This window comes from Ranitomeya imitator, chromosome 9 (assembly GCF_032444005.1).
Source record: "Ranitomeya imitator isolate aRanImi1 chromosome 9, aRanImi1.pri, whole genome shotgun sequence".
In the NCBI taxonomy this organism is placed as follows: Eukaryota; Metazoa; Chordata; class Amphibia; order Anura; family Dendrobatidae; genus Ranitomeya; species Ranitomeya imitator.
The window spans coordinates 98,190,359-98,207,700 of NC_091290.1; the positions used below are offsets into that span (position 1 = coordinate 98,190,359).

General features: G+C 42.6%; 1 protein-coding gene across 2 annotated transcripts in view; it reads right to left on the bottom strand.

Moving 5' to 3' along the window:
* The window catches only part of LOC138649626 (dipeptidase 2-like), a 438,600-nt gene that overhangs the window by 25,851 nt on the left and 395,407 nt on the right, over positions 1–17,342 (bottom strand). For both annotated transcript variants that reach the window (XM_069740170.1, XM_069740169.1), the window contains exon 10: positions 2,284–2,419. In XM_069740170.1, the coding sequence (XP_069596271.1) occupies positions 2,284–2,419 (136 nt within the window). The remainder of the gene's footprint in view (positions 1–2,283; positions 2,420–17,342) is intronic.

Genomic DNA, 17,342 nt, shown 5'->3' on the forward strand with positions numbered 1-17,342 from the left:
CTCATATTCCCCTGTGTGCATGGCTCATAATTCCCCCCCCCCCCCCATATGCATGGCTGATGGCTCATATTCCCCCGTATGCATGGCTCATAATTCCCCCCCTCCCTAGATGCAGAGAACTTCATTTTAGTTGCTTAATCAGCATTCATATGTGCATTAATCACAATATTCCATATATATTTAGATAACCAATAACAGAGGAGCTAGACAATATGTTAATTAACTAACCACCCCTAACCACTTCTTTCTATATGCAATTATAAAACTATGTATGTACAATAAATGATCAGTATTGATGGAATGCTTTTCTGTCACAATGGTGTACAGTCCATTCTTGATGAGCGCTCAAAATACTCAGTCTTATTGGGAACGGCCGCAGCACACACAGGGATAAATGTATCCAAACCAAATTTCCATTGCAGGGTGAGTATCGTCTTCAAGGAGGGTGGGTGGGACTCGGAGGCAGGGGGGTGGGGCGGCCAGTCGGGTTTGTGACCCAGGACTAAAAAAAAAAAACCTTGCTCAGGTGCCGCCCCCCGCAATGTTGCCGCCCTAGGCACGTGACCTCGAGTGCCTAGTGGCAAATACGGCCCTGTCCATCAGCCTGGTTTTTTAAATATTATATATATATATATATATATATATATATATATATATATATGGGCCCCACTCCATCTATATATATATATATATATATATATATATATACACACACACACACACACACACACACACACACACACACACACACACACACACACACAGGTGCTTCTCACAAAATTAGAATATCAAAAAGTTAATTTATTTCAGTTCTTGAATACAAAAAGTGAAACTCGTATATTAGAGTAATTACAAACAGGATTACTGCAGCCTTGAAAGGATTAATAAGAAAAAAACATTCAAAAATTTTGGGAGATTCACAAGGCGTGTACTGCTGCTGGAGTCATTACTTCAAGAGCCAACACACACAGATGTATCCAGGACATGGGATACAAGTGTCGCATTCCTTGTGTAAAGCCACTCATGACCAATAGACAAGGCCAGAAGCGTCTTACCTAGGCCAAGGAGAAAAAGAACTGGACTGTTGCTCAGTGGTCCAAGGTGTTGTTTTCAGATGAAAGTAAATGTTTCTTTATATTTGGAAATCAAGGTCACAGAGTCTGGAGGAAGAGTGAAGAGGCCACAATCCAAGCTGCTTGAGGTCTAGTGTGAAGTTTCCACAATCAGGGACGGTTTTGGGAGCCATGTCATCTGTTGGTGTAGGTGCACTGTGTTTTATCAAGATGAAAGTCAGCGCAGCCGTCTATCAGCAAAATTTTAGAGCACTTCATACTTCTCTCTGACGACAAGCTTTTTGGAAATGGAAATTTCATTCTCCAGCAGGTCTTGGCACCTGTCCACCAATGACACAAGTACCAATACCTGGTTTAAAAACAACAGTATCACTGTGCTTGACTGGCCAGCAAACTCGCCAGACCTTAACCCCATAGAGAATCTATGGGGTATTGTCAAGAGGAAGATGGGAGACACCTGATCCAACAATGCAGATGAGCTTCTGGGCTTCCATAATACCTAAGCAGTGCCACAGGCTGATCGCCCGCATGTCACGCTGCATTAATGCAGTAATTGATGCGAAAGGAGCCCCGACCAAGTATTGAGTGCATTTACTGAACATACATTGTAGTAGGCCAACATTTCGGATTTTAAAAGCATTTTTCAAGCTGGTGTTATAAAGTATTCTAATTTACTGAGATAATGACTTTTGGGTTTTCATTGGCTGTAAGCCAAAATCATCAACATTAACAGAAATAAACACTTGAAATAGATCACTCTGTAATGACTCTATCTAATATATGGGTTTCACTTTTTGTACTGAAGAACTGAAATAAATTAACTTTTTGATTATATTCTAATTTTTGTGAAAAGCACCTGTATTTCGATGCGGAAATACATGTAATAAAACACAGTGAAAAAACATAAGTAATGTAATTTAGTTAATAGGTGCAGGAATGCTGCAGAAAATATAAAACTCACTAAAAGCTCAAAATGGGAACATAGCCTAATCTGGGACAATTTGTATTTACCCCTTCCTTTGGATCAACTAATTAGGTTATAATATAGGTTGAACTAGATGGACTTGTCTTCTTTCAGTCTTAAAACTAGAAAAAGTTAAAGGTAAATGTATAACAAATGTTATGTTTGTCTTTAGTAGAAATAATTTTTTATTACAATAATGTGCAATTATTTTACATTAAGAATAATGTATTAATAATAGTTACTCACTCTCTCCACGTGTCTAAAAACTCTCAAGAAATTTTCCCTCAAAACGCCTTTAATTTCGTAATCTTGCCATCCGCGTCTCAATAGTTCTGTTATCAGCAGTGGATATTTAGATACATCCTCCAGACCGTCTGGAAACCTATGAATGTAAAACAGTTATTGAAATTATTAGTTGCTGCCACAACAAAATATTTACTGGAAATGGTTTTTTTTTGTTTTTTTATAACTGTAATTTTATTAAATTTTATATAATTTTAGCAATCAAAAATAAGAATTAGACAATCATATTCTACAAACAAATTGGAAAATTAGCAAGGATGAAGTATATTAAAGATCAACTATTGAGGAATATTCCCTTCTAGTGGCGACAAACCAAATTGCATGATGGAGCAATAAAAGAAAAGACTTAAGTTTCAATAAATCTTAACAAAAGTTATAGTTGGCGCCATATCAAACCAACTCCATCAACATATTTGTTTAAGAATTATTTTCTATCTAATAAACAAAACCTAAAAAGACAAGACACACACAACATGTGGGGTTGGAGGAAAAACAAAAGAGGCCTGGAAGAAAAAAAAAGATGTAATTGTTATTTTGAGTAGAGATGAGCGAATGTTAGGAAAACGATCGCCAAACATAAATTCAGCACAAATATGGCACGATCCATTTTTCTTAAAATCGTTAGCATTCGGTAAAAGTGCGGGAAAATATTCGAACTGCCACAAATGTATTTTTAGAACTTTGGCTAGGATGTGGTGGTGTATGATGAGCATGGGGCATGTGATTGATGAGGGATGGGGGGCAAAGCTCAGGAGTAGCGTGCTTGTAATTTTTTTTCATTAACGTTATGTTTGTACATTGCCGCTAGCCAATCAGGGCAAAGCAGAGGCTGCGAGTTTTGGTTCAGGGGGGTTTAACTTCTGATTGGGCCTTCAAGAAGTCACCTGATGCATCACAGAATAGAAAGGGGATTGGCACATACCATCCCGTGCAATAAAATCCTTTATTGTGGCATCATCATACCAACAGCAGGCAGATAAAACAGTGGAGCAAATACAGACGATGATCGTTTCACGCTTACATTGCGCTTCAAGAGGTCATATGAACCTGTTGAAGTGTAATGTAAGAGTGAAACGATCGTTCTCTGTATTTCCTTCACTGTTTTATCTGCCTGCTGTTGGTATGATGATGCCACAATAAAGGATTATATTGCACGGGACTGTATGTGCCAATCCGCTTTATTTTCTATGGACATACAGATTCTTTTTCTTTGGAAGTGGCACCCGTAATCCCTGGTGTGTGTGCAGCTTCATTAACCAGAGGTCATACAGCTGTGCCTTTGTCCTGCTTCTCTTCTATGCCACCTGATGCATCAACTTACTGTCGGTGTTAGAGAAAATTCTACAGTGACCAAGTTGGAGACAGGAGCCTCTGGGTGCAGTTGTGCTTTTGCTGAGTTTGCTTTCCTGGTGCCTTATCTCTGCTGTTCGGTGCTTTTCAGCAGAAGGAGCTAAGTGTTGCATGTTTTGTTTACCCTGTCCCTTTTGGTGTCTGTCTGTCCTTACCTTTTGTTAGATTAGTGCAGCGGTGGGACCAGTGCTCCCACCTGCCAGATCCCTACTTAGGGATAAGAGCAGGGCAAGTGAGGGACTAGGCATCCTGCTCGGTGGCGGAGTGAAAGAACCCATATAGGGACGTTAGGGAGATTAGAGTACAGCCTCAGGTGAGTGCAGAGATGTCCATTCCCCTGTTCCCTATTGTCAGGGTCCACCGTTGTTATTGTGGCCCTGTTGTTCCCCTGTTTGTGGTGTTGTTTGGTGACTGACCAACCATTGGGTTAAATCACACTGGGTCAGTCACTTCGTGACACAGAGATTACAACAAACACACATTTCACATTTTCAGCACTGTCCCCATCTATTGCCAATCTGCACAAACTCCTCATCCTGCTGATACCCCAATACTGAGCCACTGGTGCCGTATGTGTCCCTATGACTGCACCTGCTGTGTGGTTCTCTGTGCCTTCTAAATTCTAAAGCAACTCTCTATAATATATTAATGCAGGGTGCAAGTACCCTAGAAAACAGTGCCCACGTTTTGTCCCCTAGAAAGTAATAATGTCCTGTGTGCCCCTTTGACAGTCTCAGTAATCTGAATTCCCCTATAACAATAAGTGTCCACTTTACATTTAACCCCTTAGTGACTGAGCCAAATTTTTGCAATTCTGACCACTGTCACTTTATGAGGTTATAACTCTGGAACGCTTCAACAGATCCCGCTGATTCTGAGATTGTTTTTTCGTGACATATTGTACTTCATGTTAGTAGTAACATTTCTTCGATATTACTTGCGATTATTTATGAAAAATGGAAATATGGCGAAAATTTTTAAAATTTTGCAATTTTCAAACTTTGTATTTTTATGCCCTTAAATCAGAGAGATATGTCCCAAAAAATAGTTAATAAACAACATTTCCCACATGTCTACTTTACATCAGCACAATTTTGGAAACAAAATTTTTTTTTGTCAGGGAGTTATAAGGGTTAAAAGTTGACCAGCAATTTCTCATTTTTACAACACCTTTTTTTTTTTAGGGACCACATCACATTTGAAGTCATTTTGAGGGGTCTATATGATAGAAAATAATGAAGTGTGACACCATTCTAAAAACTACACCCCTCAAGGTTCTCAAAACTACATTCAAGAAATTTATTAACCCTTTACGTGCTTGACAGGAACTGAAACAATGTGGAAGGAAAAAAATGAACATTTAACTTTTTTTTGCAAACATTTTAATTCAGAACCATTTTTTTTTATTTTCACAAGTGTAAAAACAGAAATGTAACCATAAATTTTGTTATGCAATTTCTCCTGAATACGCCAATACCCCATATGTGGGGGTAAACCACTGTTTGGGCGCACCGCAGAACTTAGAAGTGAAGGAGCGCCGTTTGACTTTTTCAATGCAGATTTGGCTGGAATTGAGATCGGACGCCATGTCACGTTTAGAGAGCCCCTGATGTGCCTAAACAGTGGAAACCCCCCACAAGTGACACCATTTTGTAAACTAGACCCCTTAAGGAACTTATCTAGATTTGTGGTGAGCACTTTGAACACCCAAGAGCTTCACAGAAGTTTATAACGTAGAGCCGTGAAAATAAAGAATTGCATTTTTTCTACAAAAATGATCTTTTTGCCCCCAAATTTTTATTTTCACAAGGGTAACAGGAGAAATTAGACAACAAAAGTTGTAGTGCAATTTCTCCTGAGTATGTCGATACCCAATATGTGGGGGTAAACCACTGTTTGGGCGCACCGCAGAGCTTGGAAGAGAAGGAGTGCCGTTTTACTTTTTCAATGTAGAATTGTCTGGAATTGAGATTGGACGCCATGTCGCGTTTGGAGAGCCCCTGATGTGCCTAAACAGTGGAAACCCCCAACAAGTGACACCATTTTGGAAACGAGACCCCTTAAGGAACTTATCTAGATGTGTGGTGAGAACTTTGCATTCTAAACTTCTGTGAAGCACTTGGGCATTCAGAGTCGTGAAAATAAAAAATATTTTTTTTTCCACAAAAAAGATCTTGTAGCCCCCAAGTTTATATTTTCACAAGGGTAACAGGAGAAATTGGACCCCAGAAGTTGTTGTACAATTTATCCCGAGTACGCTGATGCCCCATATGTGGGGGTAACCCACTGTTTGGGCGCACGGCAGAGCTCAGAAGGGAGGGAGCACCATTTGACTTTTTGAGCGCAAAATTGGCTGTCGTGTTTGGAGACCCCCTGATGTAACTAAACAGTGGAAACCCCCCAATTCTAGCTCCAACCCTAACCCCAACACACCCCTAACCCTAATCCCAACCCGATCCATAATCCTAATCACTAACCCTAACGATAATCTCAACCCTTACCCCAAAACAACCCTAATGTCAATCCTAACCATAACCCTAATCAAAACCCTAATCAAACCCCTAATCCTAATCTCAACCCTAACCTCAAACCTAACCCTAATCCCAATACACCCCTAATCACAACCCTAACCTTAACCCTAATCCCAAACCTAACCCTAATCCCAAGCATAAGCCTAATGCCAACCCTAACCCTAATACCAACTCTAATCCAAACCCTAACCCCAAATCTAACCCTAACTTTAGCCCCAACCCTAGCCCTAACTTTAGCCCCAACCCTAACCCCAGCCCTAAGGCTACTTTCACACTTGCGTTGTTTGGCATCCGTCGCAATCCGTCGTTTTGGACAAAAAACGGATCCTCCAAATGTGCCCGGAGGATGCGTTTTTTTGCCCATAGACTTGTATTGCCGACGGATCGTGACGGATGGCCACACGTCGCGTCGGTCGTGCACTGGATCAGTTGTGTTTTGGCGGACCGTCGGCACAAAAAACGTTCAATTTGTCGCGTCCGACATTTCTGACCGCGCATGCGTGGCCGTAACTCCGCCCCCTCCTCCCCAGGACATAGATTGGGCAGCTGATGCGTTGAAAAACTACATCCGCTGCCCACGTTGTGCACAATTTTCACAACGTGCGTCGGTATGTCGGGCCGACGCATTGCGACGGCCCCGTACTGACGTAAGTGTGAAAGAACCCTAACCCTGAATTTAGCCCCAACCCTAACCCTAAATTTAGCCCCAACCCTAACCCTAGCCGTAACCCTAGCCCTAACCCTAACCCTAGCCCTAGCCCTAACCCTAACCCTAGCCCTAACCCTAACCCTAGCCCTAGCCCTAACCCTAATTTTAGCCCCAACTGCTCTTCTCCTGTCGGCCGGCAGATGGCGATAGATGGCGGGTACACTGCGCATGCGCCCGCCATTTTCTTTTCCCCGGCAGCCAGGAGGAGCAGCAGGAGGATCCAGGGACACCGGTAAGTGTAATAGGATCCCCGAATCCCTTTATTTCTCTGTCCTCTGATGTGCGATCACATCAGAGGACAGAGAATTACACTTTGATTTTTTTTTTTGCGGTCGCCGGTAAACAGTTAATTACCAGCGATCGCAAAACAGGGGTCGGTAAAACCGACCCCGATCATGTTCTTTGGGGTCTCGGCTACCCCCGGCAGCCGAGACCCCAAAGATTCTCCCAGTGCCGGCCGGCGGGCGCATGAAGATGGCGGCGCCCACCGGGAGCCACGAGGAGCACCGGGGGAGATAGGTGAGTATCAGGGGGCTATCTGGGACCCCTTTTCTCTGTCCTTTGATGTGCGATCACATCGGAGGACAGAGATTAAAAACAAATCGCGTTTTTTTTTGCGATCGCAGGTAAACGGTTAATTACCTGCGATCGCAAATGCGGGGTCGGTAAAAAAAACCCCGAATCATGTTCTCTAGGGTCTCGGCTACCCACGGCAGCCGAGACCCCGGAGAAAATCCGACTCTGGAGGGCGCTATTTACTTTTTCCACAGCGCCTTTAATTAACGGCGCTGTGGTTTAAGTACCTTTAGCGGCCGCCGTTAAAACGCGTATCGGCGGTCGCTAAGGTGTTAATAATGCCCGAGTCTCCCCCCTGTACAGCTCCTTTATACACCGTATGATGCTCTCTTATACACAGTATTATTCCCCCTCATTGTATATATACTGACCTCTTAGTATCACCCCAAACTGTTTGATGGCCCTTAGATAGCCTCCATATAGTATAATGCACCAGATAGTCCTCATTATAGCATAATGCACTCTTCATAGGTAGACTCTATATATATATAATGCACTCCTCATAGGTATACTCTATATGGTATAATGCATTATAAAATCCATTGGCAGATTTTATATAGTATAATGCACCACAAAAAATAGCCCTTAAACACCAAAACACCATGATGACCATGAGGCAAGCCGAATGTAAAAAGACAAAGGTCCTCCAAACAAAATTTTACAAAATAACATGATTTTATTAAATTACATGATTTTTAAAAAAAAACTCATAAAAACAGTTGGAAATGAGAGCAACCTTGCAGAAAACATGGAACAGCAAAACACTGGACTGATGAACTAAATTGTATCAATATCCTGACAATAAATACAGAAAAAACATCGAACACTGCACATATCCCTAAGATGATAATACTTGTTAGAAATGTACATACCAAAAACACATATAGTCCTATCAAATAAAGTGCATAGTGCAAAAACTGTGCTGTACAGGAGGATGATATAAATAACATGAACAAATCATAAAGTTGGACATTGCTGGGTTTTGTTTGTGATCATCTCTGAGAGAAAAAGAGAACCATAAATCAGATGTAAGTAGATCAAAATAAATTTAAATATAGACAGATCAGATCAGAGACAAAAGATACATATCAGCTCAAGGTAAATTAGCTTTCCATAAAAGAGCCAGAGATAGTCATAGTTACCCAGAGTTCAAAAACTATCCAGTGTACACTTTGACGTGCGTTTCAATGGGTATCTTCCTCAGAAGAGGTGCATATAGTATAATGCAGTCCACCCATAGGCAGACTATAGTATAATGCAGCCCCCATAGGCAGACTCTAATAGAATGCAACCCCTCATTGGCAGTCTCTAATAGACTGCAGCCTCCCATAGGCAGACTCTAATAAAATGCAGCCCCATAGGCAGACTTTGTTACATAATGCACCCCATAGGCAGACTGTAATTTAAAGCAGCTCCCCATGGTATGACTAATAAAATGCCGCCCACCATAGGCAGACTTTAATATAATCTTCAAAAGTAAGACAAATGTGGCTGCACTAGAGGATTTGATTTTTCACCATTACTCTGATGAACGTTCCTTTTGCACTGAATAAACATCATTAATATCCAATATGGGGTGCTCAGCAAAGAAAATACAAGTCTTTTCTTTATGTGTGAAGAAAAATAATGTGTCCTGGACCCGTTGAAGCACTCACTGCGTGAAATGGCCATCGTCCATCTGCACACTCCCTGCATGCCTCCCTGACCCGCAATTCCCACACAAAGTCTCTTGTTCACTTGGATGAAATAAAAAGGACTTTGGAATAATCAATCCATCTGGTGAGTGCCGCATTATTTTTCTTCACACAAAGAACAGACTTTATTAGAATGCACCCCCAATAGGCAGCCTCTATAGTATAATGCAGCTGCATAAAACAATAAATCCAATACTCACCTTTCTTCCTGGTTCCTCCGCTGCTCTAGGTGCCCACACATCTCGGGACCGCAGGCGCCGAATAGTGACATCATTGCAACCCCTGTTAGTGTCGGCGTCGGTGACATCCAGCCGATGCAGTTGAATCTGCAATGACGGGCGGGGGGCCCACTGCTGGCACCAGTGCCCCGCCTGCTCACGGGCCCCATAGTGGCTGGATGTCAGTGCAGGGAGATTAATTCTCCCTGCTCTGCCTCAGAATGTAACTGTATCGGCGTGCTGCACACACCAATACAGTTACAGTAACCTACAGTGTGGAAAAAAAAGTATTTAGTCAGCCACCAATTGTGAAAGTTCTCCCACTTAAAAAGATGGGAGAGGCCTATAATTGACATCATAGGTAGACCACAACTATGTGGTATTGAATCTGGAAAATGACCTATAATAACAGAATGCAATATCTCTAAGCCTAGCCGAGCACATTATTGGAATCAGCAATCCTTTCCCCACATGCCTCTACCATTTAGCCACCTCCAGAACCCTGCGTTATGGAGCTATAAAGCATAGCTACCTGGAATTAAATATGGTAGCCGTATTTGGTCTCCCTGCGCAAATAAAATTCAGCAGAATCAAGTGGCGCCACTGCTGTTCCATTCAGAGCTTCGGACAGAAAGTTATGAGCACCCGCGGTTTTGGACAGAAAACCATACTCTCACAGATGGGAGGAGAGAGGCTGCACAAGCCCAGGGGTGGGTGGAGCTTGCGGGAGGGGGCAAGTTATAGGTAACTTGTACCTATGAGGGAAGCCTTTCCAGCAACTATTTGCCACCGTGCAGTTCCCTGACTAACCTGGGGTGAGGCTGGTTTCACATTTGCATTTTTTGCCGTAGCGTTTGTACCGCATATAAATGCATGCATTGTGTATTCCTATATTTAACCCCTTACCGGCATTGGACGTACTATACCGTCCGATGCCGGCTCCCCTGCTTTGATGCAGGGCTCCGCGGTGAGCCCGCACCAAAGCCGGGACATGTCAGCTGTTTTGAACAGCTGACATGTGCCCGTAATAGGCGCGGGCAGAATCGCGATCTGCCCGCACCTATTAACTAGTTAAATGCCGCTGTCAAACGCAGACAGCGGCATTTAACTACCGCTTCCGGCCGGAAATGACGTCATCGCCGACCCCCGTCACATGATCGGGGGTCGGCGATGCTTGTGAATGGTAACCATAGAGGTCCTTGAGACCGCTATGGTTACTGATTGCCCGTCGCTGTGAGCGCCACCCTGTGGTCGGCGCTCACAGCACACGTGCAATTCTACTACATAGCAGCGATCAGCAGATCGCTGCTATGTAGCAGAGCCGATCGTGCTATGCCTGCTTCTAGCCTCTCATGGAGGCTATTGAAGCATGGCGAAAGTTAAAAAAAAAAAAGTTTAAAAAAATGTGAAAAAAATAAAAAAAAAAACATAAAAGTTTAACCCCTTTACCCCCAGGGGTGGTTTGCACGTTAATGACCGGGCCAATTTTTACAATTCTGACCACTGTCCCTTTATGAGGTTATAACTCTGGAACGCTTCAATGGATCCTGGTGATTCTGACATTGTTTTCTCGTGACATATTGTACTTCATGACAATGGTAAAAATTCTTTGATAGTACCTGCGTTTATTTGTGAAAAAAACGGAAATTTGGCGAAAATTATGAAAATATCGCAATTTTCCAACTTTGAATTTTTATGCAATTAAATCACAGAGATATGTCACACAAAATACTTAATAAGTAACATTTCCCACATGTCTACTTTACATCAGCACAATTTTGGAACCAAAATTTTTTTTTGTTAGGGAGTTATAAGGGTTAAAAGTTGACCAGCAATTTCTCATTTCTACAACACCATTTTATTTTAGGGACCACATCTCATTTGAAGTCATTTTGAGGGGTCTATATGATAGAAAATACCCAAGTGTGACACCATTCTAAAAACTACACCCCTCAAGGTGCTCAAAACCATATTCAAGAAGTTTATTAACCCTTCTGGTGCTTCACAGGAATTTTTTGAATGTTTAAATAAAAATGAACATTTAACTTTTTTTCACAAAAAATTTAATTCAGCTCCAATTTGTTTTATTTTACCAAGGGTAACAGGAGAAAATGGACCCCAAACATTGTTGCACAATTTGTCCTGAGTATGCCAATACCCCACATGTGGGGGTAAACCACTGTTTGGGCGCATGGCAGAGCTCGGAAGCGAAGGAGTGCCATTTGACTTTTCAATGCAAAATTGACTGGAATTGAGATGGGACGCCATGTTTCGTTTGGAGAGCCCCTGATGTGGCTAAACATTGAAACACCCCACAAGTGACACCATTTTGGAAAGTAGACCCCCTAAGGAACTTATCTAGAGGTGTGGTGAGCACTTTGACCCACCAAGTGCTTCACAGAAGTTTATAATGCAGAGCCGTAAAAATAAAACAAAATTTTTTTCACACAAAAATTATTTTTTTAGCCCCCAGTTTTGTATTTTCCTGAGGGTAACAGGAGAAATTGTAGATCAGAATAGAAAATGCGGCAGCACTCACCCATCTGTGGTTCAATTCTTTATTCAAAACATGAACAAATACAGCCTTGCGGTCCGAGGGAGTGCAGATGGACGGGAGGTGAGCAGGTGTACGACGACAGCTGTTTCGCGCTGATCCAAGCGCTTCTACAGGTCTGGTAACAGGAGAAATTGGACCCCAAAATTTGTTGCCCAATTTGTCCTGAGTGCGATGATACACCATATGTGGGGGGAACCACTGTTTGGGCACATGGGAGGGCTCAGAAGGGAAGGAGTGCCATTTGAATGCAGACTTAGATGGAATGGTCTGCAGGTGTCACATTGCATTTGCAGAGCCCCTAATGTACCTAAACAGTAGAAACCCCCCACAAGTGACCCCATATTGGAAACTAGACCCCCCAGGGAACTAATCTAGATGTGTTGTGAGAACTTTGAACCCCCAAGTGTTTCACTACAGTTTATAACGCAGAGCCGTGAAAATAAAAAATCTTTTTTTTTCCCACAAAAAATATGTTTTAGCCCCGAGTTTTGTATTTTCCCAAGGGTAACAGGAGAAATTGGACCCCAAAAGTTGTTGTCCTATTTGTCCTGAGTACGCTGATACCCCATATGTTGGGGTAAACCCCTGTTTGGGCACACGGGAGAGCTCGGAAGGGAAGAAGCACTGTTTTACTTTTTCAACGCAGAATTGGCTGGAATTGAGATCGGACGCCATGTCGCGTTTGGAGAGCCCCTGATGTGCCTAAACAGTGGAAACCCCACAATTATAACTGAAACCCTAATCCAAACACATCCCTAACCCTAATCCCAACAGTAACCCTAACCACACCTCTAACCCAGACACACCCCTAACCCTAATCCCAACCCTATTCCCAACCGTAAATGTAATCTAAACCCTAACTGTAACTTTAGCCCCAACCCAAACTGTAGCCCCAGCCCTAACCCTAGCCCTAACCCTAGCCCTAATCCTAACCCTAACCCTAGCCCTAACCTTAGCCCTAACCCTAACCCTAATGGGAAAATGGAAATAAATACATTTTTTTAATTTTTCCCTAACTAAGGGGGTGATGAAGAGGGGTTTGATTTACTTTTATAGCGGGTTTTTTAGCGGATTTTTATGATTGGCAGCCGTCACACACTGAAAGACGCTTTTTATTGCAAAAAATATTTTTTGCGTTACCACATTTTGAGAGCTATAATTTTTCTATATTTTGGTTCACAGAGTCATGTGAGGTCTTGTTTTTTGCGGGACGAGTTGACGTTTTTATTGGTAACATTTTCGGGCACGTGACATTTTTTGATCGCTTTTTATTCCGATTTTTGTGAGGCAGAATGATCAAAAACCAGCTATTCATGAATTTCTTTTGGGGGAGGCGTTTATACCGTTCCGCGTTTGGTAAAATTGATAAAGCAGTTTTATTCTTCGGGTCAGTACGATTACAGCGACACCTCATTTATATCATTTTTTTATGTTTTGGCGCTTTTATACGATAAAAACTATTTTATAGAAAAAATAATTATTTTGGCATCGCTTTATTCTCAGGACTATAACTTTTTTATTTTTTTGCTGATGATGCTGGATGGCAGCTCGTTTTTTGCGGGACAAGATGACGTTTTCAGCGGTACCATGGTTATTTATATCTGTCTTTTTGATCGCGTGTTATTCCACTTTTTGTTCGGCGGTATGATAATAAAGCGTTGTTTTTTGCCTCTTTTTTTTTTTTCTTACGGTGTTTACTGAAGTGGTTAACTAGTGGGCCAGTTTTATAGGTCGGGCCGTTACGGACGCGGCGATACTAAATATGTGTACTTTTATTGTTTTTTTTTTTATTTAGATAAAGAAATGTATTTATGGGAATAATTTTTTTTTTTTCATTATTTTGGAATATTTTTTTTTATTTTTTTTATTTTTTTTACACATTTGAAATTTTTTTTTTACTTTTTTCCTTTGTCCCAGGGGGGGGACATCACAGATCGGTGATCTGACAGTTTGCACAGCACTCTGTCAGATCACTGATCTGATAGCAGTGCAGGCTGCTTCACAGTGCCTGCTCTGAGCAGGCTTCTGTGAAGCCACCTCCCTCCCTGCAGGACCCGGATCCGCGGCCATCTTGGATCCGGGGCTCGAGCAGGGAGGGAGGGAGGTAAGACCCTCGCAGCAACGCGATCACATCGCGTTGCTGCGGGGGGCTCAGGGAAGCCCGCAGGGAGCCCCCTCCCTGCGCGGTGCTTCCCTGCACCGCCGGCACATCGCGATCATCTTTGATCGCGGTGTGCCAGGGGTTAATGTGCCGGGGGCGGTCCGTGACCGCTCCTGGCACATAGTGCCGGATGTCAGCTGCGATAAGCAGCTGACACCCGGCCGCGATCGGCGGCGCTCCCCCCGTGAGCGCCGCCGATCGCGCTGGACGTACTATCCCGTCCATGGTCATAGGGGCCCACCCCACATGGACGGGATAGTACGTCCGATGTCAGAAAGGGGTTAAATTTCGCCCCAATCAAAATAAATCAATAAAAAAAAATATCAAATCTACGCATATTTGGTATCGCCGCGCTCAGAATCGCCCGATCTATCAATTAAAAAAAGTATTAACCTGATCGCTAAACAGCGTAGCGGGAAAAAAATTCGAAACGCCAGAATTACGTTTTTTTGGTCGCCGCGAGATTGCATTAAAATGCAATAACGGGCGATCAAAAGAACGTATCTGCACCGAAATGCTATCATTAAAAACGTCATCTCGGCACCCAAAAAATAAGCCCTCAACCGACCCCAGATGATGAAAAATGGAGACGCTACGAGTATCGGAAAATGGCGCAATTTTTTTTTTTTTTTTTTTTTTTTTTTTTTTTAGCAAATTTTGGAATTTTTTTTCACCACTTAGATAAAAAATAACCTAGTCATGTTTGGTGTCTATGAACTCGTAATGACCTGGAGAATCATAATGGCAGGTCAGTTTTAGCATTTAGTGAACCTAGCAAAAAAGCCAAACAAAAAACCAATGTGGGATTGCACTTTTTTTGCAATTTCACCGCACTTGGAATTTTTTTCCCGTTTTCTAGTACACGACATGCTAAAACCAATGATGTCGTTCAAAAGTACAACTCGTCCCGCAAAAAATAAGCCCTCACATGGCCAAATTGACAGAAAAATAAAAAAGTTATGGCTCTGGGAAGGAGGGGAGCGAAAAACGAACACGGAAAAACGAAAAATCCCCCGGTCATGAAGGGGTTAACATTAAAAACGCATGCGTTTTTTTTGTTAGCGTTTTGCTGCGTTTGACGACGCATGCGTCGTTTCGTTGTTTGTGGCTTGGCGCGGAAATGCAACATGTAGTAATTTCTAGAGGCATCTATTTGCCGCCAGGAAACGCATGCGTTCGATTGCGCAAGGTTTGCGACAAAAAAAGCATTGCTGTCTATGTAAACGCATGCGTTTTTAAGCACATGCATTTGGTTGTGTTTTTGAACACATGCGTTTCAATTGAGAAAACCATGTCTAGACACAGATAAGCAACCCCCCACCATCAAGGTGATAAAAGGGAGGGTGTGGACAGTTGCAGGTCACTTCTCACCAGACTCTGAAGCAGACGAGACACAGACAGGCTACATCTTGGAGGATAACAAGACCCTGAACAATGTGAGTATATCCTAGCCAATGGCTTTATTTTCTATTTTCTGTCTCTACATGTCCTAATTTCTGCCATTTCTTTCTTTCTACATGCATCAGAATGTCTTCTTCGGATTCTTCATCTGGTGAGGAGTTTCGGCCAGGACAGTCGGAAGTGGAGCATGTCAGTGAGGTGAGTATTTGCCTCGTATGTCTGGACTGCAGTACTGTGATATAGAAGATGCTAAGCACAGCCTAAATAGGGGAGGTGCACAGTCATAGGTGCCCAAACCTGAACGTATACAATATAAAGTGACTAGCACACTCCAGCGTGTTGTGATGCAAAAAAGTGGGGATTTGTTACATACAGTAAATCACAAACGTTTCGGTCGATACTGGACCTTCATCTGTGTGCTACAAAAAAGAATTATATACAGACCAAAAAACAATAAATGTGTTGTACATATGAAAGACAAAAACAAAACAAAAACAAAAGTATATACATCACGGAGACACAGGTCATAAAATGAGGAGAGAGAACAATGACCCTGGAGAACATTCAACTTGCGTGGATACAGGTATATATATATCTATACATACATAATTCTTTAAATCATAGGCTGCAAGTTCTAACATGGAAAAGCTGTTGGTACGTTGAGGACATAGGTCCAAGAGGGAGTGTGAGAGGACTACTTTGCGGAACACGAGCGGTGAAGTGATATGCCGAGGGGAGAGTTGGTGTACAGTGAACACATACCTAGGTATAATTGTATACTTGTATGGCCCCAAAAACAATAGAATACTCGGATTTGCATCTAGAGATGAGAAAACGGGGTTACGGTCACAGACACTAATGGTGCCGAGTGTGTGTGGAGCTAAATAAGGCTACCTACCAATCAGACATGCTGGAAAAAAAGGCAACAAGCCGGGAAGAAACAGAACCAGGCTGGTCTGTGGAGTAATGGCGAAATAATAATGGAAATGTAAGACAAGATGCTATTATGTGTACATGGAGAGTAATAAGGAGGGGTACATACCAACTGACGGTGAGTCAGAATAATAGGTGGCGCTGAGGCTTAAAAGAGCTGTCTGTAGGAGGAGGGTAAAAATCTATTGTTAATGTACTACTACAGAGACCATGTAAATTGTACCGCCATAAGCTGCAGAGTGACGCTGAGAGACTTACCAGTACGCCGGGACACTAGGGATAAATGCGGTATCCAGCGCTAATGGAGTGTGTGCAGGGATCGCCGGCATGGCCCTTTATATAGTGGGGCAGAGCGCATAGTGTGTGCTGTATGAGCTGGCAAGACACAGGAAGGGGCGGGGCGGTGACGACATGGGAGTCAGCTGACTACAGGGGGCGGTGATCTGAAAAAACCCCCCAAAAAAACAAACAAAAAAAAAACGGTACCTTCCCGTGCCTGAGTTGCAATCAGTGCAAGAACGTACTGCGGGGCAATACCATACATCACCCACACACATGAAAGAGATACCCAATCAAAAACTTTTTTACCTGTGATACTAATTACGTAGTCTATTTAATCAAATGCCCCTGTGGTCTTTTGTATGTGGGCGAGACCACTCAGTCAGTAAAATCACGTGTATCTAAACATAAGTCCACCATTCGGTGCAAAAATCTCATGCTCCCATTACTGTCTCATTTCATAGAGAAAGGCCACAACTTGTCCCAGCTCAGATTTCAAATAATCGAACAGGTCACACCACATCGCCGCGGGGGAGACAGAGTTACTATGCTGAAGCGTAGGGAGGCTTATTGGATACACGCGCTTAACACCT